Source organism: Octopus sinensis, linkage group LG4 (genome assembly GCF_006345805.1).
Source record: "Octopus sinensis linkage group LG4, ASM634580v1, whole genome shotgun sequence".
Classification (NCBI taxonomy): domain Eukaryota; kingdom Metazoa; phylum Mollusca; class Cephalopoda; order Octopoda; family Octopodidae; genus Octopus; species Octopus sinensis.
In genome coordinates, this window is record NC_043000.1 from 56,653,053 (window position 1) to 56,675,946 (window position 22,894).

Below are 22,894 nucleotides of genomic sequence, written 5' to 3' on the forward strand. Positions count from 1 at the left end.
TATGTATGTATGTATATATGTATGCATATATATGTGTGTATATATATATATATATATATATATATATATATACATATATATATGTGTGTGTGTGTGTGTGTATGTATGTATACACACACACACATGCATATGTGTGTATGTCTTTGTGTGTCTGTTTGTCCCCCACTATCAATCCACAAGTTGTGCTTGTATGTTCATGTTTCTGTAACCTATCAGTTTGGCATTGCACCATGACTTTATGGACACCCTGTATATATGTATACATACATATATATATATATATATATATATATATATATATATATAAATTTGTAATAATGAAGTCAAGCCAAATAATGGTATTTTGAAATCATTAAATATTTACATTTCAGGTATGTGTAATATAAAATAGGAAATGCGTCCATTATGTAAGATCTTCCATTGAGGCAAGTCTTAAGTAATGGCTGCATTTTCTATAATATATTATACTTACCTGAAATGTACATATTAAATAATTTCAGTATATGCCTATTTGGCTTGACTTAACCATTATAACTTATGACTTGATGCCAGTACAAACTGACCAGTCCAGATTCTACTTATGGAGTAGTTTGGAGTAATTGGACTCAAGTCAAAAGTTCTGGTACCATGCACTGCTTTTTGCATAACACATTGTGTGTGTGTGTGAGTATGTATGGATATATGTATATGTGTGGGTGTGTATATATATATATATTGTATGTATGTGTATATATATATATATATATATATGTGTGTGTGTGTGTGTGGTAAGTAGCTTGCTTACCAACCACATGGTTCCAGGTTCAGTCCCACTGTGTGGCACCTTGGGCAAGTGTCTTCTACTATAGCCTCGGGCCGACCAAAGCCATGTGAGTGGGTTTTGTAGACAGAAACTGAAAGAAGACCATCGTACATATGTATATATATATATGTATGTGTGTTTGTGTGTCTGTGTTTGTTCCCCCAAAATCGCTTGACAACCGATGCTGGTGTGTTTACGTCCCTGTAACTTAGCGGTTCGGTAAAAGAGACCGATAGAATAAGTACTAGGCTTACAAAGAATAAGTCCTGGGGTCGATTTCCTCGACTAAAGGCGGTGCTCCAGCATGGCCACAGTCAAATGACTGAAACAAGTAAAAGAGAAAAAGAAAGATATATATATATATATATATATTATGCTTGTATGCTTGTATTTATGTATATATACATGTATGTATATGTTTGTGTCTGTCCACTCACTACTTGACAACCAGTTTGGTTTGTTTACATCCCCGTAGCTTAGTGGTTTGACAAAAGGGACCAACAAAATATGTACCACACTTTAAAAAATAATTACTGGTTTCAATTTGTTTGACTAAAGCCTACCAAGGTGGTGCCCTAGCATGGCCACAGTTCAATGACTGAAACAAGAAAAGATAAAAGATATACACACATACACGTGTGTGTATATATTCATATATTCTACAGATTTATATAACCGAGTTATTGTTTTAGAAAATAATCTATGCTTTTGCTAAATTCAATAGCTCAATAGCTCATCAATAAAATAATAAATCCATAAAATATAATTATTCATTTTACAATTATCTATATAGCTTGTATCGAATTCTCTTTAGAATTTAGTCTCCTTGATCTTTGAATCAAGAGTTTTTATGTGTGCGTTGTATGTATTCACATGTATGTAAGCAATCATATATATTTGTGTACGCATGTATGCAAAGCTCTTCACATAACATACACCATTAACAAGGTAATAAGAAGAAAGAGACTGCAATGGTTTGGCCATGTCAGCCAACAACTAAATAGCTCTAATGTTTTACCAAGACTTCCCAAACTCCAATCCACACAGTAGACAGCTTAAGAAGTGGATCTGAACTTTTCGTAATCATAAAGACACAAGATTATCACTCACAACAGCAGAGAGCAAATATTTTTATGTCAGACAAGTACAATTACCTGTATTAATGTGCGATGGTGGTTTCACCATGTACCAGAATACAGCTCCAAAATGAATGCAATATCTTGACAAAAAGACAGAATAATTCCTGCCTTTCATTCAGTGTCATGCCAGTCATTATAGAGTAAGAAGTGTATGTGTGTGTGTGTTACATTGTTTAGCTCAGACAATTCCTCTAATTATTACCTACTACTTAGATTTCATAGTGTTAAAACAAACTTTGTCACCAATTCTCATTACATTGAAATTTAACCTCATTTTCCTTGTATCATCAAATTTAGCATAACTGATAATATTTTGTTAAGTCACACCTAATATCCCCATCAACATTCATTGTCTCTAACTAAACACCATCATTATAAGTTAAGCCAAATCTAAACTGTCATCTATTATGGCATCAAATTTGCCATTCTTAGCTGTTCATTGATGATAACTTGGTCATTAACCAATGTATTATTTAATTGCCCTTCAGATGGTGTTCAAGCTGGTGCAAAGTTCAGAATATATAAATTGATGTTTATCTCAACAAGTGCAGAGACTACGGTTCTGTGAAAAACAAAACACTGATAACTCAATTACTCAGAGAGGCCATCTATATGAAAATTGACAGTTAAGTAGGGGTGAACATATTTAATGCAGAGCATCAAAAAAAATCTAATTACAAATATTCTTGTGATCAGGCAAGAGAATCATTATCTCAATGACTAATATTATGTTAATCATTTTAGAAACTGATCGTGTATAATTGCCATGCAACACAATAACATGAGCAACTCACACAAATCATATTCTATACAAATGCCATCCATTAATATAACACAATCCACAAACTGTATACTCTACATCAGTGGTTCTCAAATGGGTCCTCATGACCCTTGGAGAGTCCTTATAAAATTTTGTTTCTAAAGTTCCATCATCATTTAACATTCATTTTCCATGCTGGCATGGATTGGACAGTTTGACAAGAGCTGACCAGCTGAAGGACTGTTCAGGTTCCATATCTGTTTTGGCATGATTTCTATGGCTGATTGCCCTTCCTAATGCCAACCACTTTACAGAGTGTACTGGGTGCTTTTACACACTTGCATAATAAAAAGTTTATATGCAATAAATCAGTTATACTTCTCCAACACACAAAATATTTTAACAATTTTTTTATTCAATTCCTAAAAATATTTAATTATAAAAATCCCTTTTAGTTTGTTTTTTCATACTTTTCATCCCACTGGGGGGGTCAATACATCAAAGTACTAATCAAGTACTTACATCAATGGTACGGATTAATCCCACTCCATTCAAAACTGCTAGCCTTGTAGAAGCATTATTACACCAGACAAAATGCTTAGAGGCATTTCTTCCAGCTTCACATTCTAAGTTCAAATTCCACCACAGTTGACTTCACCATTCATCCTTTTGGAATCAATAAAATAAATACCAGTTGAGCACTGGGGTTGATGTAATCCACTTAACCCTGTCTCCCAAAAAACTAGCCTTGTGCCTAAATTTGAAACCATGATTATTATTATTATTATTATTATTATTATTATTATCATTATTATCATTATTATTATTATTATTGAGTGAGAGAGCAGTGCATGCCATCAAGGTGACACTGGGGTAAAATATACGAAGCCCAGTAGACCCATCATGACTACCCATCTGATAAGGGTACACCAGGCACATGCATCACAACCATATGTGCATGACATGGTGATCTCATACCAAGATAAACAGTGCATGATCTTGCAGGTGGGGGCCCAGTTAGAATTTTCTTCAGGTTGAGTAGCCCATCCCACTCAAAAGGTCCCTGAATAAGGTTTGTTTTAAGGATGATGAACAAAACACCCACGCCTCCAGAGGTGAATTATTCAAACCCCAAAGAACTTCTCTCAACACATGGCTATGATGCTTCCCCACCACTACTTCTGTTCATGATCAGAGATGCACATATTGTCAGCCACTAAGAGACATGCTCAACTGGTTAAGGCCAAACAACTGACAAACAAATCTGTGGTATTGAGTAAAATATTTGCTGTAGCCCATATCTTATACCAGACAAAACAATGTACATGATAACACTTTCAATCAGTTAAGGTCAAAAGCCATGAGAGCCACTGCTATTATTATTATCATCGTCATCATCATTACTGAAAATCCCCAAATCCTTAGTGCACAAAAAATAATAAATAACTGATTGCATCTGTACCGGTGGCACGTATAAAGCACCCACTACATTCACAGAGTGGTTGGCATTAAGAAGGGCATCCAGCTGTAGAAACACTGCTAGACCAGACCCCGGTCGAACCGTCCACTCCCTGCTAGCATGGAAAACGGGTGTTAAACGATGATGATGATGCCATTTCACTAACAAATTCACATTAACTGGGTTTCTTCAAAAGATTATAATACAGAACAGTACAATAACAATTTCTTATAAAGGCACCAGGTCTAAAATTTTGAAGGCAAGTGTATAGACAAATTAACTGATACTAAAACCCGACAACCCATTTTCCAAACAGGATGAAAAGTAAAGTTGACTTCAGTTGGTTAAGTACCCAGTGGAAAGTGAACTCAGAATGTAATGGTACATAACTAAATACTGTAAAGCATTTTGTCTGCCATTCCACTACCACCCTCAAGAGTAATATAATGATGATGGGATCGAAGATATAAGAATATGAGATAATGAAAGTGAATAGGTACTTAACAGTACATTACTAAGAAGTAACCAGCTCATTAATTGCAAAATCATGAATAGTAGAAGAAGCCATAAACTGATGTAATTAATAATAATGATAATGATTTCTTAGATTGGCATAAGGCCATGAAATGGTTGAGGACGTATAGAGATGCTGGTTAGTCATAGTCAATTAAATCAATCCCTCATACAAATAATTAATAATAAAAAAAAAGGGATTTTATGCAGCTTCAGTCAAGGAATTGGAATATAACATTAACATTTAAGGTATTCTCAATAAAATTGGTTTATCTCATTAATCTTGTGTTTATGCGTGTGTGTGTAAGTTTGGCATGAGTGCATGCGTATGTGTAAGTGATTGAGTGGAAGAGAGAGAGGAAGAACAGAGTGAGGGAAAGATTTCTGTGTGAACATGTGTGTGTGTTTGAGTAATATCCTTTGTACTTGGTTAAAGTTCAGTCAGTTCTAGGCAAAGCTATGCTGAAATGTTATTGTGTAGCAAGTGGCATTACAGAATTATAGACCATTCCAGTTAGTGTTGCATAGAGATATTTATCAAGTTTACTTGCAGAGAGAAACTTGTTGATAAGCATTATATCATCTCATCTGAATATCTCTCCCTTGGTGCTAAACTAAAGCTGGAACACTCCTTTTCACACCATTTCACATTTCACAAGAACCAAATATGCTAGTGTTTAGCTGATAATGTTTATTTGTGTGGTGGGAGGTGGGATTGGGGTTTTCTTTTTTTTTTTAGATATATCTGTCTTACATCTCTCCAATCATAAGCCAACACAATACACACTCATATATATATATATATATATATATATATTATATATATATATATTATATATATATATATATGTATGTATATATACACACACACAATATATATTCAAAAATTGTGTACATATACATACATGCTAGATTGTTTATTTAGAACTGTACATAGGATCCGATTTCAATTATATGTCTGTATGGATGGATGTATGTCATCATCATCATCATCGTTTAACATCTACTTTCCATGCTGGCATGGGTTAGACAGTTTCAGAAAGGACTGGCAGGCCAGGAGGCTGCACCAGGCTCCAATCTTGATCTGGCAGAGTTTCTACAGCTGGATGCCCTTCCTAACACTAACCATTCCGAGAGTGTAGTGGGTGCTTTTTATGTGATGCTAGTATGGGTGCTAGTCAGGTGGCAATGGCATTGACCACGGTCGAATGGTGCTTTTTACAAGCTACCAGCACAGGAGCCAGTCAAGTGGTACTGGCATTGACAATGCTCAAATGGTGCTTTTTATGTGCCACCTGCATGGAAGCCAGTCAGGCGGCACTGGCATTGGCCACACTCGAAGGTGCTTTTTACATGCCACTGGCATAGGTGCCAGTCAAGTGGTACTAGCATCAGCTATGCTTGAATGGTGATTTTAGGTGGCACAGGCATTGGTCACAACTACGATTTCACTTGGCTCAACAGGTCTTACACACACATATATATATGTACATATGTATGTATGTGTGTATGTAAATATATATATATATATATATATATTATATATATATATATATATATATATAGGGTTGGCCAAAAGTCACCTGACAGTAAATCAAGACCATTTAATTCCAAGATTTATTTATGTTTAACAACTGAATATGAAACATCATGAAAATTATTCAAGCTGAAGTCTTTCTTGAGTGACACATTTTTCCATTCGAGTCAATACAGAATTACAGATAGTATATATGGAATTTTCCTTTACTGTCATATGACTTTTGGCCAACCCTGTTTGTGTGTGGGTGTGTGTGTGTGTGTATAGATAGATAGATAAATAGACACACGCATATTTTGGTACTTGTTGGAGCAACTGTCTTCGAAGACTCATATCGTCGTTCTATGCTCAAAATGAGGAGTAGATAGACAGTCAACAACTGACGAAGGGTCGTTCTTTATGTTACTTGTCCTGTTTACCATTTGTTTCTCTCGTTGTTTGTGTTTTGAACTCATTTGCTTTCATATTTCATGTTGTTTACTGTTGATGACATCCTGTACCCATCTATGCATAAGTGTGTGTGTGTATATATATATATATACATATATGTTATTTAAATTATTATTTGGTTGAACACCACATATCCATTTCCAAGTAAGTTTATCTTTATATATATGTGTGTGTGTGTGTGTGTGTGTGTGTGTGTGGTGTGTGTGTGTGTGTGTGTGTGTGTGTGTGTGCGTGTGTGTGTGCGTGTGTGTGTGTGTGTATATGCATATATATATATATTCTTTTATTTCAGTCATTCGACTGCAGCCATGCTGGAGCACCACCTTTAGTTGAGCAAATCAACCCCAGGACTTATTCTTTGTAAGCCTAGTACTTATTCTATCGATCTCTCATGCCAAACTTCTAAGTGATGGGGATGTAAACACACCAGCATCGGTTGTCAAGCGATGTCAAGAGATGAGGTTGCTAGCCTTTCACTCTACCTTCATTTATTTCTTGAAGGAAATGAATACTGAGTGGTCCAGTACACCACCTTCTAACAACATGGTGAAACTGATTCTAAGGAGATGATGATGATGATGGTGGTAATGTGTGTGTGTACCAAGTGAAAAAGAGGAGACGAATTAACTCAAGTATTTGATTGGCTCTTTATATATTGCTTTATATATTAGTTTCAAATTTAGGTATGAGGCCAGCAGGTTGGTGAGGAGGGGCTAAGTTGAGGAAATCAGTCCCAATGTTCAACTGGCACTTATTTTATAAACCCTGAAAGGATGAAAGGCGAAGTCAATAGCAGCAAACGTGAAGACAGACAAAATGCCACTAAGCATTTTGTCCAGCATGCTAATGATTCTGACATATTACCAGCCACCTCAGTACTTTATATATAGTTCAAACCCTCTGCAGTGTGTTAAAATTCTGCTGAGGTCAACCCTAAAGTTTACTTTCTATATTGAAAAGTTTACCTCAATAGAATTTTAACACGCAGCTCTCTGCAGTGTGTGTTAAAATTCTGCTGAGGTCAACCCTAAAGTTTACTTTCTATATTGAAAAGTTTACCTCAATAGAATTTTAACACACAGCTCTCTGCAGTGTGTGTTAAAATTCTGCTGAGGTCAACCCTAAAGTTTACTTTCTATATTGAAAAGTTTACCTCAATAGAATTTTAACACATAGCTCTCTGCAGTGTGTGTTAAAATTCTGCTAAGGTCAACCCTAAAGTTTACTTTCTATATTGAAAAGTTTACCTCAATAGAATTTTAACATACAGCTCTCTGCAGTGTGTGTTAAAATTCTGCTAAGGTCAACCCTAAAGTTTACTTTCTATATTGAAAAGTTTACCTCAATAGAATTTTAACACACAGCTCTCTGCAGTGTGTGTTAAAATTCTACTGAGGTCAACTTTTCTGCAGAGAGCTGTGACAATGACACAGATAACCACATTAGTCTGTCAAAGACCCAACAACTATGACAATAGTACTTACTTAGAAAAGTATGCATTTGCTTTTGCAAATCCAGGTACAGGATAAAACACCAAAATGCCTGATGTACAAAAGGGGTAGGGATGTGAGTAAAACACCTAGATTTGACAACTGGTGCATATTCTGCAGAATTAACAATTGAAGACCTGACTTGCATCATAAGCAGCTGTCCCAAAATGTCATCATGATACAATTTTCTTATAGGGCATACATTTCATAGAAAGGATAATCCTGAATATCGAAATACAAGGAATTAAAGCAATGTAAGAAAGTATTTTCATTCCTAATATGAAAGAATAGTAAAAATGAATATGAAAAAAGAAAGGTATCAGCCAAAACTTCAATAAAATGTAGGCATAACAGACCAGACATAAGCATCTTCAGTTATTGTTAACATGCAATTAGAGATAGAAGATAAAGAAAACATTCATACTGAACTAATAACAGATCTGCAGATAATATACTCAAGGAATAACTTTAAATTTATATTTGTTTATTAGAGCACTTGGTTATGTAATTACTTGCCTCTGCAACAATTTTGAGAAGCTGAGCTTCACAAAACAAGAAAGGACACAGCTACTTAGAAAATTACAATTCCAAGCAACTAAAGGAATTATGAAATTATGTAAAACATTTGAGAAGTTTAACTATCATATATATATACATACATACATACGAGCAAACAAATAGGCTCACACATGAAAATGGCAGGCACAAACTATTTCTGAGTTGGAGACCAACTCTTTCTTTATTTGTGAGAAATTTGAAAAATAATACAGGCACATGTAAATAAATAAGCTTATTATAGATGGATTTTCCCATCAAAGATGATATATGAGTGTTCAGCGTTTGCCAAACAACCTACACAAATGATTTGTTTATAGTGATCAAATGTTCATGTTATACATCAGTTCACTCTCTCCATCAAACCGACATTGTCTGAACAGTTGCACTGTGTACCATGCATCAGGTGTTAAAGTGATTGCAGAGCAATGTGAGATGAAGTGTTTTGCTCAAGAACACAACACACCACTCAGTCTAGGAATTTAAATCACTGCCACCAGATTGTGAGTGCAACACCCTAACCACTAAGCCATGCACTCTCATAAGTATATAATTAGATGATTATAAATTCATATTTACGTTGATAATTATGCGGCTGATTGTGAAAATAAATGTTTATGAATTGCAAAAAGCAAAGAGTTTTTAAGTAAAAAAAAAGGGACCAGCTGACACATTTTTCAAATACAGTCTGTAAGTGAAATAATAAAAATATGTCCAACTTCTTATTTTACTACCCAAATTCTAATGATGGAGACTTCATACATATGTTTCATTTTTAAGATTATCTCTACAGAATTTCTGTTGAAATTATAGCCAGCACTGAGTTGTTACAATGTTTTCCATCTGAATACAGCTAATGTAAACAATGCAATCAAAGATTGCTAACACTGTAGGATGCAGTATTGACTTGTAAAGTCTTTAATATGTTTGGCTGCAATTTATGGTTGCATAATGAGAAACAGTATCCCTACAAGTAATTGAATTGTTTCATTATTTGAATGCTTCTTTGATGGAAGAATTCAAATTAAACAAGTAGGGATAGAATATATCTATGAACAAATGCTTCAAAAGAAACAGCTACTCAACACAGAATAGAAGTATATATTTTTATCCATAATAATAAGTGTATTTCACAATGTTACACATTTTGCAAAAGCAATCTGTAAGTAAAACAGTAAAAATATGGAAAACATTTCTAAAATTCAACATGTAAAAAAACTTCATTGGTAATTATCTAAAGTTCAGTGATGAAACTTTAATTCTTTGTTAAGAAACTAGCCTCTCTTTTATAGGAAGAATTTGAATAATTAAAGAAAGAATGATAAGAAGCATACATAGACATATCAAAAGTAAATAGACATCCCTTATTTCACACGCGTGTGCACATAGTATATACATATTTGTGTGCATGCTTATGTGTGTGTGTGAGTGTGTGTGTGTGTGTGTATATATATATATATATATACATACACACACTTGTGTTAGGGGGAATACTGAGTAAAAGCTGAAAATTCATCAAAATTTTCTTATACATACATCATATATTATATATATAAATATAATAGTAAATAAAAAAAAAGATTATACATGATCCAATAGAAGGTTTCCTAATACAAATCATAAATAATATGAAATTTATGATATTATAAGAAAACAGCAAGATTAAAAATATTTTAAAATTCACAAGAGCACTCAGAGAGCACACACCTCCACCAATGAGATTAGCCAGAGATGATTTTTAAAATGAGAATATCTGAAATAAACTCGACTGCTCTCACAGAAGATAATACTAAAAATGAACCTGACCACTCTCAAAAATTAGGTTAAAAACAGGAAAAATAATCCAGAATCCTTGTCTGGTACCGGATCAATCCCAAAAATCTAATTAGTTTGTGCCAGTCATGAGGCCAAACACCCCTGAAAGCTTCATACAAATCCATCCAGCGGTTCTTGAGATATCTTGTCCATGGACAGACAGACAGATAAACAAACAAACACAATTGAAAACAGTACCTCCACTTTTGCTAAGGTGGAGGTAACAAGTATAGAATGAAAACATTAAGTACAAAGTTATGTAGAATTATAGCTCTCAAAATCAAAATTAATATCTACCCTTTAACTCATACAGTCATACATCAACCCCACCTGCACCCCAGTCCCACCCCTTTACACAGTGATGGAACTGCCTGATCCTTATCCAAAGGACATAACTTTAATGAACACAAGATTTCATCTGTAAGTTTTCCTCATGTTTTCTTCTTTTTTTTAATTCCAGTTTTTCACAACTCCCAACAAACCAGATGTGACATTTCCTGACTTGCAGTAGCAAAGACCCATCACCATACTCTTCCTACCAGCCCTTCTTATGAGTGCCAAGACTTTTTTCCCCTATACTCTTGGGTTCAAAACCATCTATAGATGATCAAGCTAGATGATGCCTCTCTCATTCATTCTTTTATCATTTTGCTCTTTCACTGGTTTCAGTTATTGCACTGCATCCATGTTGAGACACTGCAAAGTTGACTTCAGCAGGATGTGAACCCCCTCACTATAAATATAATACATATATGAAGCTAACCAAATGCTATAAGATATTGTGCCTAATACTCTAATATATAACAGCAAGACATTCATTTTCTTGAGAAAAATAACTGTTCTTCTTTGATTTTTGCATTTTTATGCCAAGCTGTAAATAAAGAACTGCTGTAAGGAAATTACTTACCTGATGTTATTTCCAAGATGCTTTGGTAAAAGCGAATCCAAACTTTCCTTCTTCAGTGACACAACAGTTTTTCTCAACAACAATACCATTTACAGAACAATGACTATGTTATCTTTCATCACATGTATATTTTTGACATAAAATCCATAACAGTTGCTCACAGTACGAAACTTTAAATGAGAAATATGAACAAACAACAAAGCTCAAAACTAAACACTTACCTTTGTATTGTCAGTTGGCGCTTTAAATGCAGAGTGTAGATGATTCATCAGTGCAGAACCATTTCTTTCAATCAAGTTCACAACTGGAGCTGCAGTTGCACTTATTTGTGTAGATGAAGCTTCACTTGAATCAATGAAAGGCTGCATGTCTAAGTTCAACTAGAAAACAAAAAAGAAAAACTATTTAAGGTCTAAAAAAATAGTTGTTTCTTAAAAATGACACCTGAATAAAAAAAAATAGCTAATATTTTCATTAGAATATGTACACTTGCAGTACTGATTACATTTTAACAGTTCTTCAGAGCAGAACTGGAAAATAAATCATTCCAGTAACACTCTCTGTTATGGTCACAACTTGCAACTGTAAGAAGCATGAAGTTCAGTAAAAGAAAAATATACTAGTTATGCACTGGGGTCGATATAATTGACTTAATCCATTTGTCTGTCCTTGTTTGTCCCCTCTGTGTGAAATAAGAAATAAGAAATTATGGGTAAGGATTTACAAGGTTGCTTTTCAGTCCTCATATATTCCCATATCATTTTATCAGCAGTTTGTGAGGATTGCATATTCCCAGCAAATACAAGATTATGACATATCCACTAAAGGTCACTGTCCTCAGACTGGTCTACTTGTATAAGTAGCAAATCATGAGCTTTAGCTTTCTCTCCCTTCTCCACTAGAAATCATTCTCTTTCTATATGAGTAGCTCTCAGGCTTTTTTTTTACATATGGACCCTTTTCATTACTTTTTTTACTCTGATGGACAGCCATCGTCAGTCTATGCTTAAAAACTAGTTTTATAGATACATCTTTCAAAATTCCAATTTTGTTTTTCATGCAGACACTTACTCTTTTACTTGTTTCAGTCATTTGATTGCAGCCATGCTAGAGCACCACCTTTAGTCAACCAAATTGACCCCAGGACTTATTCTTTGTAAGCCTAGTGCTAATTCTATCGGTGTGTTTTGCTGAACTGCCAAGTTACAGGGACATAAACGCACCAGCATTGGTTGTCAAGCAATGTTGGGGGGACGAACATAGACACACAAGCATATACACACACATGCATATATATATATATATATATATATATACATACATATATATATACGATGGGCTTCTTTCAGTTTCCATATACCAAATCCACTCACAAGGCTTTGGTCAGCCCGAGGCTATAGTAGAAGACACTTGCCCAAGGTGCCACGCAGTGGGACTGAATCCGGAACCATGTGGTTTGTAAGCAAGCTACTTACCACACAGACACTCGTGGAAGTTTGCAATCACACTGTCTGAGAAAATACGTTTCAGTGGCTGGAAATATGTTGAATTACATTAAGTGTTAGCGAAAGAAACCTAGTTGTTTCTTGCAATAAATATGTTTAAGGCAAAGTTTTTTTCACTGACCCCTAAAATATTACCATGGACCCCCAATTTACTGTTTTGCTTATGTGAATCCCACCAAAAATTTTGTGTGCACTTCCAGGGATCATGTGGGCCCTGGTTGAGAAACTTCCAAACCACAGAAAAGTCTTGTAAAAAGTCTAATCCTAAATATACTGGATGATTCTCCCTCTTCTATATCATTATCAATGGACATCAGTTCAACCTCGATCCTACTCACCACTCCTTTCTCAAACAAAATTCAATCTTAACATCAACCGCATTGATTTCACTCGACTGAGAAAGTGTTCAATGATTACGAGCCTTTCTCTTCCTTTTCTTATTCCTTTGATTAATTAATAAAATAAAATACAAAATAAAATTGATGATTTGTTCCTATTCCTAACAGCAGATATCCAACCAAGAGAAATAAGCAACAGAAAACAAAATAAAATACCTTTTAGCAGGTTTTTACCTGTTTACGACCATATTTCTAACAAAATACGTTTTAGGATTTAATTAATTTTGGATGATGAATTTTGTAAAATAACCCTTTATTTTTGTTCCATTTATTGGCATGTATAAATTTGGTCTTTTTAAACACAATGGAAAATATTTATTTAAAATTATAATTGAGATTTTTAATTTAAACATGAACACTTTTAAAACGGACTTCTATATCATATAACCAAATACAATACCAGGTAGTTCAGTGTCCAAAGAGTTAGACTCAAGACCAATGATCTGTTAGAAAAGTACTATGTCTCACAAACTATTTTACTTGTATAACAAACTAGATTCAATATACTGCAATCAGGCTGATCTGCATTATACATCCTCAGCCATGACCACCAATCTAAACAAATGTCTGTGTGTGTGTGAGTGTGTTTGTGGGTGTATGTGGGTAAATATGTGTATGAATGAATGTAAAAAAAATTCTATTGATGTTTAACATACCAATTGTTACATGAACTAAAAAGAAATCAATTCCTACAACAACCTAACTATTTTGAAGAATAGTTGTAGATAAACTTCCTGAAATGATTACACTTCTCTCTTTATGCGATGGATTTAAACAAAATGTAAAATAGCTTTATCCACAAAACATGTATAAACACAAGTGCACACATAAACACATATATATTCTTATATATATATATTCTAGCATGTATGTATTTATGTATGTATACATACTTACACACACTCGTGTGCACACAAACAACACACAAGATACAAGACATTTTTATTTGAGAGTAAAACATTCAAACTAAAACACTGGGAAGATTGTCTGAACAACTGCCATGAAACGGTACCATAAACATTTAACAACAGTCTATAACATAAGGCCATTTATCTCTCAATGGGGAACCAGCAGGATGAAAAAAAAAATCAACTTAAGAATTATATTATTAGTATTATAATAATAATAATAATAATAATAATAATAATAATAATAATAATAATTACGACAACAAATCCATTTAATGATTTATTCATAGTATTAACAAATTTGTATTTTATTCAAGTTATTAATACAAGTGGGAAAAGAGAAAAACATATAGAATATCATGAAAATTAAGAATTACTGAAGCGAATTTCGACTGCAAAAGAAAATTTGCTATTTTAGGAGGCCTTTTTTTGTTTTGCTTTTTGTTTGTTGCTTTTTTTTTGCTTGTTTCCTCATTGACATGAAAAATTGCATAAAATGCACATATTGTTCCTTTTCCTCACCAAAGATAAACATGTCTCAATAAATTAAAACTATGCCATTCTTTATGGGTTTTTTTACTGCCAATGTTTAAACATGTTTATTTGTAATTGTTTGTTTTGATTTCATTTATTTTCTGTTTCGTTTTGTTTTGCTTTTTCACATTTTTTTTTTACTTTTCTTTTGTAATTTTGCTTATTTTTTATCTACAGGAATTTTATTTACTGTTTATCTTAAAAGTAATTTCAAAATATTTTTTGAAATCATTATTATATCATTATATATATATATATATATATATATATATATATATGCATTTGTATATTTCTGTGCATGTGTAATGGTATATATATATATATATATATATATATATATATATATATGCATATGTACCTCTGTGTGTATGTACACATATACATACATAAATACATCATATATACATAGATCTATATGTGTGTATGTATGTATGCATGTATGTATGTTCTTTTTTTGTAATCTTTCACTTTTTATCACTTTGCAATGATCAAGCCCATGGTTAATTGGAAAATGATTATTGGAATCTTTTCTGTATTATACACACAAAATTTTTTGGCAGATTTACAAGACTTCCATAACATGTTCATTTGACAGAAGTCATGAAATATAACACAAAATATGAACAAGAAATGTTGCAAGGTATGAAGCCTTTAAAAACTCATTATAATTTGGACCAAATCATCTCTTGGCTATGAAACAGCAGACATAAAGTTTATTTATCTATTTATTTTCCACAAAATTATCTAAGCATATGCAACAAAATTTAAATCATTTTGATAGACTTCCTCATTGTTAGTTTCCTTTGTAGAGAAAGAAAGATAATATTTCTTAGATAGGATGATATTTGTGCTGAATTTCCCAGAAGGAATCTATGATAAACATAGCTGACATATGTTCCTTTGCCAAGAAAATCAATTTTCAGAGAACATAAAACAAATGCATAACTGCAGAGAAGCAGATGTGCATACAAAATAAGCATACAGTTGATCGTAAATACAAATGTACACACGAATGGCTTCACTAAACAGTACAACATGAAGTGGTTTACAGAAAAATGATTGCCAAATGATTATGACCCTAAGGGAGAAAAAGCAAACTTCCAAAGCCTGGCAAAATAGCAAGTATAATGCCACCAAATAGACAAATACAGACAATGTTCATGGCTGATGTCAAGCCTGTTCGAGTACATTTACATAGTTGTTTGACCTTCTGTGTTACAATTAAATTTCCACAACAAATTCTCTACTATTGCTACTATTACAACTACTACTATATTTAAGATGGAGTGACAACAAAGATTTTAAGTCTTCAATCACAGATATAACATATTCTGTAAGCAAAATGACATTCCTTCCTTTTTTTACAATGTCAGGTCAATGAATGACTCCTAGTAACGTCTTTGAAAATTACATATAGTACTTGCTATGGAATTTTCAAGGAAAATATGCAGATGGTTCTCCATAACCTTCTCGTGAGTGCTTTTTGTTTGTTCTAATTTTTTTGTTTGTCTTTTAATTTTTGTCCTACAAGGCACCACTTCAGAAAGAATGATAAAGAATGAACGAAGAACAACAAACCCCCAGTACTTCATTTATTGTTCCCAAAAAGATGAAAGGCAAAGTTGACATTTGTAAATCAATGTATCTATAAAGTTTTAAGACAGTAGGTCAGTGTCCTAACAAACCAAGTTTTTGCAGCATTGATAAGCTTTGCACTTGTTTATTGATGTTCCAGGTCGTACAACTATATCTAAAAATATGTTCTATATATGCTTCCAGAACTCCTTTACTCACCCTCAACATTCAGTCTCTAACATCCTATATCACTTATAATAAGTAATATGAAGTGTTACAGATATATAATATTGATTTCAAAGTTTTGCACAAGGCCAACAATTTTAGAGGTGTGGGTAAATGGATTACGTCTCAACAGGAACTTATCTTATCATCACGAAAAGGATGAAAGGTAAAGTTGACCACAGCAGAATTTGATCTCAAAGGATATATAATATTGAAGTGACAACATTGTACTCCAACAGATACAGGGGTTGGACAAAATAATGGAAACACCTTAAAATTTCAAACAAATTTATTTTACTATGGGATAGGATCACCTTTGGCATTAATTACAGCTTGAATTCTATGATGTTTGGACTCATACAAAGTTTGAATTGTTTCCAGAGGAATTTTTGTTCATTTTTCAGCTAAAACAGTCACCAGTTCTTGTAGTGATGATGGTGGAGGATATTGACTCCTTACATGTTTTTCTAAAATGCACTATAAATGTTCAATAATATTGAGATCTGGGGGCAGTGGTGGCCAGATAAGATGTTCAACTTCACTAGAATGTTCCTTGTGCCATTCAGTAACAACTTTAGCTGTGTGGATTGGTGCATTATTATCCTGAAAGACTGTATTACCCTCCAGAAACAGTTCCGCAATCATAGGATGAATTTGATCAGATAAAATGCTTAAATAGTCTTGACTATTAATTCGGCCATGAAGGGAAAACTTTGGACCAGTGGATTTCAACGATATAGCTCCCCAGAACATCACAGATCCTCCTCCATGTATAACAGTTGGGAGAAGGCAATATGGGTCAAATGCTTCTTTTGGCTGTCTCCACACGTATACTCGGCTGGTGGTTGGAAATAAGGTAAAGGATGACTTGTCCGAGAGAATAACATTCTTCCACTGCTTTAAGGACCAATTCTGTAGGTTTTTACTCCACTCTAAATGCTTTGCAACATTTGGTTTTGAAAGTAGTCGTTTTCTGATTGCAGCCCTTCTGTGAAATCCAGCTTTATGCAGCCCCCAGCGAACAGTTTTTGTGAAAACTGGATTCTCGAGGTGTTCATCAGGCTCTGCAGTAATTTTGGAAGCTGTACCTTTGTGATCCTTTCTAATAATTCATGTAAGAGTCTGACAGACCCTATCTGAAAGTTTTGGTTTACTTCCAGAGTTTTGTTTCGACGCGGAGGTTTTTCCCTCTTTTTCAAAGGCTGTCATTACTTTCAAGACAGTACTTCTTGATACACCAAACATTACAGTTGTTTTCATTATACTAGCACCTGCCATACGAGCACCAACAATTTGACCTCTTTGAAAGTCCAATAGATCTGTCATTTTAATGAATTTTAATTATATTTTTCTGATGATATTTGAAAAGAAACAGCAATTTTAGCAAAACATATTAAGCAACACTAATAATAGTCAAAAAACATAAAAATAAACAAGCTTTTGTTGGTTTTATAGATATTTCAAAATGATGTTCCATTATTTTGTCCAACCCCTGTATGTCACCCCAGCTGCTGTCAGAGCCCTACTATACCTAGGCAGGGATTTGGGCTTTACTGTGTATCATGCTAATTCATTACATGCTAACAGATCAACAAGTGATTTAATCAACCAAAATACTTAACTGGTACTTTATTTCAACAACCTCCCCACTCAACACTCAGATAAACAGCGAAATTTACCTAGACAGGAATTGAACACTGAATGTAAAATATAAAAGAGCTGGAACAAATAATGAAAAAGAATTTTGTCTGATGCTCTAACAATTCTGCCAGCTCACCATTTAGAAAAATGGAAAACTTAAATACATAAAGAAGAGAAACAGAAATCAACAAAAGGAGAAATTCCTGAAAAATTACATAAATTCATAACAATTTTAAGAAGGGAATAAAAGGGTTACACCACTTATGGAAGAATTTCTTATTCCAAGAATTCAAATCTATTTTAAAAAGCATTTTTAACACAAATAAGATGGAAGAGAGCAAGTTGTAAAAACGAAGTTGTAAAAACAAGACAGTTTTACGTTTGATATTTAATGCAATTATTGTAGATACATTTTTAACAACAGTCATCACACAACAAGATAATCAAGTAACCTTGATATCCTCAAAGGAAGTAATTAACAAGAAATGCTTAATAATTAGATAAACAAATTTTGCTAAACTGAATTCCTTCAAAGCAAAAGAAAAAAAAACTAATTAGAAACTTTTCTGAAGAAATCCCTTGTCACATGTAAAAGATTTCATGGTAAACAAAATATCAACATTAAAAATATTCCAGAGTTTTCTCAAAATATTACAACCATTTTTTTCATGTAATAACAAAAATTTTCCTTTTTATTTTCATTACTGCTGTTGTTTTTAATTACTTTTTAACATTCTTAATTATTCAACAAAAACTGAGATATTACTTTTATTATACTATGTCTATTACATTTGTTTTTTGTTTATTTGCTTTTGTTATTGCTCTCCCTCTCCACTCTCCTGCCCTCACTAATAATCTTGTAATCCTGAATTAAGCAATTTAGAACTATGACATCATGAATATTCTTTAGAGACTAAAAGAAGATGAATATTTTTCAGTATTATTATTATTATTATTATTACCATCACCTCTACTGCCACCATCACCATTTTATGAACATTACCATCAATAACAGCACCACTATTGCTATGATCCTTTTCACCAATACTTTTGTTACAAAGATATTGGTATTTATATTGTTAGAAAGATGATGATGATGATGAGGAGGAGGAGGAGGAGGAGGCCAACCATGACAAAAGTGATGACAATGATAAAAGAAATGATAATGAGAATGTTAAATATAACATTCAGAATGAATATTGATATGCAAATAGATAATTAGCATGATGAGGAGGAGGAGAAAGAGGAGGTGTAGTAGGTGGGCTTTACTGTGCATCGGTCACGGCTACGTCCACGTGGACGTGGGTGAGACTGCGAGCTTTCGTTCGTTGACGACGATTGCAGGCACGGTAGCACCATGCTAATTCATTACATGCTAATAGATCAGCAGATGATTAAATCAACCCAAATAATTAACTGGTTCTTTATTTCATCACCCTCCCTGCTCAACCACTCAGACAAGCAGCAATAACATCAGCAGCAGCAACAGCCATCCAAGAATTTGAACCTGGAGATCTCCATTTCCAGCGACTTCAAGGGCCACCTCCCAGTGGTGCCGGGTGTCAATGACGAGCTCTCAACTACAACAAGATGACCAAAGTTTTTTTTTTTCCAAAGTCTGGGGTCTCCCGCCCCTAAGCCCTAGACCATCACCTAACCACCCTTACTCGTCTTGTTGCTTAACAACAACAACAGCAGCAGCAACAACAACAAACAAACAAACGAAAGAGCCTCTATATGTTTGCTTGGCTTGCTAGAAATTATCACCAAAACTTCCTCAAATTATACCCTGCCAATATTAGAAAAAGATATATCAGATAATGTGGTCCTGGGGTCTTTCCGCAAAGGAAAAAGTCAAGTAATACATGAGCCACATCAGCTAGCAGTACCATCTGGGGTGAACACACTAAGTGATATCAAAATGTTTATAGGGTCCCTATATGCGTAAAAGGCGGCAAGCTGGCAGAAACGTTAGCACGCTGGGCGAAATGCGTAGCCGTATTTCGTCTGGCATTACGTTCTGAGTTCAAATTCCGTCGAGGTCGACTTTACCTTTCATCCTTTTGGGGTCGATAAATTAAGTACCAGTTACGCACTGGGGTCGATATAACCGACTTAATCTGTTTGTCTGTCCTTGTTTGTCCCCTCTATGTTTAGTCCCTTGTGGGTAGTAAACAAATAACTATGAGTGTAAAAATTTTAAAACTCTTTCGGCTCAGTAGCTTTGTTCTTTTTTTGTAGATTTATGAAATTTCACCAATATTCATACTGAAGTACTTCTGCATGTGATGACTACAACACATATGACATCGTTCACACATCTAGCAGAAATTAGAATATGTTTGATACATTTTGATTAATGTATTTAATATCCCAATGCTTGCAATTACTTTTCTCTATTTTGCAGGTGAAAACATTATTGCAGTGATATTTTGAAGTAGGCACAATGGTTTCAATAAGCAGAGATGCCAGTGAAACACTTCCAAGGAAGCAAGCATGCTCAAACTGTATCATCCATTGTTCCAACGATACCTCTGACAACCTTGTGTCACCACAAGATCTGAACTCATGGACAGTATTGCTCAGGGCTGCAAAGATATGGCAACATGTTCCAGTTCTTGAATTCACTAAAAGTTTAGAAGGTAACATACCACAAGTATACTATCATCGAAAATGTTGCAGCGCCTTCACCATGAAGAAAAGTTTTGGCACCAAAGAGCAACAGTGTCAAAGCTGTGGAAGTGGGTGCCAAATGAAAAATCATCCCGTGATTCTCCAAGTACTTCAAGAGTGTATGACACATTATGCATTTTCTGCAACAAGTCCAGCAAATACCTGAAAGGTCAAAAAACAAGAGAACCCCTTACACAATGTGTGGAGTTATGTGCTGGTGATACTGTCCATAGAGCAGCAACAAGGTGATATGATCAAAGAATTCTTGCCTTGCTAAGCAGAGAACTTATTGCTGCAGAGGGGCATTACCAAACATCATGCTACAAATTGTACACAAAAGAAACTTCAAATTTCTTTCTATCATCAGCAAGCAGTTTCAAGATGCAGAGCTCAGGGATATGTGTGTTGAATCAGGTGTCACAGCAGATAGATCAATGACTGGGATCATGGAAGGTCACAAGTACAACCATGTAGTCAGGGTACACAAACTTTGTATGAAGCATTAATGAGGCTTGCCTGAAAAGGGTTTCTCCCATGGATAGGGGACAATCATGCAGATGTGCCTCACCTAGCAGAAACATTGAAGGTCATAGGCAACTTTCAAAGCAGTATCAGCCAGATGTCCCTCCAAGAGGTTCTTGGAAATGAGTCCTGCACAATGATCTTGGAGCTGTTTCAAACCAGCCTTTGAATCCCTTAGATGTGTGTACAGTCTGTTGGCTTTCCTGATGTCATATATAGACATGATGGAGATCATGCTTGGCCTAATATGAGCTTCCAGAGGAGGTGACTGGATCCTCCACCTTGCATCCATCTGAAAGATGACCTCACAGTGTTTTGCCTATGACAAGGTGAACTATGCTCAATTCCTGACCTACTACTGACCTACCTGACATACTACTGACCTCAACACCACATTAAACATTCTGAAGTCCATGCACACTTCATAAATGGTGGTTTCGCAGTACAAATTGGAGAACAAAATCCATTCGGATATATACCAGTGGACTAAACAATCAAAGAGACAGTTAACAAAGACACCCAAACTCCAGGCAGCACAAAAGGATTCAGTCTGAAAGCTGGAGCAGTGATGGCTGGGTTCTATTTAAACTCAGAGCATTGCAGCTCATACTTGCAGCAACTGAGAGATATGACAAATGGAGGAAAACACAAGTCTTTGAACCACCATGACCTCAATCAGTCAAGGATCAAAAAAAAAAATAGATATCCAATCCCTTGTCCAGCTCATGGAGGCAAGTTGGCTAAACCTATTCAAACCTGAAAATGAGGATTTTGCGAGTTTGTCCAGTGCCACTGCAGCACCGCTAGACATAGAAAAAGATCTCCTAGAAGCTAACAAGCATAGAGAAGAGTCATACCAGGTCTTCAGACAAGAACATGTCGACGTTGATGTGCCATCTAAAAAATTCCATGACAAGATGACTAAAATGAGACTGAAAACTTTCTTGGACATCAGAGAGAAACCCCGCACTCAAGGGCATGCCAAGGATGTGGTTTTGAAAGCTGACTGAGACTTGTTTGGTCACATGATCCTTGCAGTAGAAAGCAGAAAATTACATATGGCTGATGTACTGGCTCACCCTTTGGGCCCTCTACCATTTGCACTTTCCAATGATGGGAATCTTCATAAGACCAACAAAGCATCTCTAGCTAGAAAGTTGGAGAAGGATGTTGCTCCAGCAGAAATTCTTCCAAGTCCGTCAGCAACAGTTACTGATGGGATGAACTTGGCCTAGAAACTGAAAGGAAGGGACACGACCTTCTCACAAATCTCAGAGTTATTGATGACACACGGTCTCCACAAAGCAGCCCAGAGTCATCATATTGATGTCATCTTTGATGTTTACAAGGAAACATCCATAAAATATGCAGGAAGGATTAACAGGGGATCAAAAACAGGAATCCAGTTCAGAAGCATAGCACCTGAGCACACTATCTAGCAGTGGCATAAGTTGCTCAGTAACCCTCCAAACAAAGTAAGTCTGAC

The 22,894-nt window shown here is 34.7% G+C and overlaps 1 protein-coding gene across 4 annotated transcripts in view; it reads right to left on the reverse strand.

Moving 5' to 3' along the window:
* The window catches only part of LOC115210448 (decaprenyl-diphosphate synthase subunit 2), a 607,213-nt gene that overhangs the window by 253,047 nt on the left and 331,272 nt on the right, over window positions 1-22,894 (reverse strand). For 3 of the 4 annotated variants that reach the window (XM_036501988.1, XM_036501990.1, XM_036501992.1), the window contains exon 5: window positions 11,649-11,807. In XM_036501988.1, coding sequence (XP_036357881.1) covers window positions 11,649-11,807 — 159 coding nt within the window. Of the gene's footprint in view, window positions 1-7,401; window positions 7,426-11,648; window positions 11,808-22,894 lie in introns of those variants that run through there. The other variant, XM_036501991.1, reaches the window with a different exon arrangement.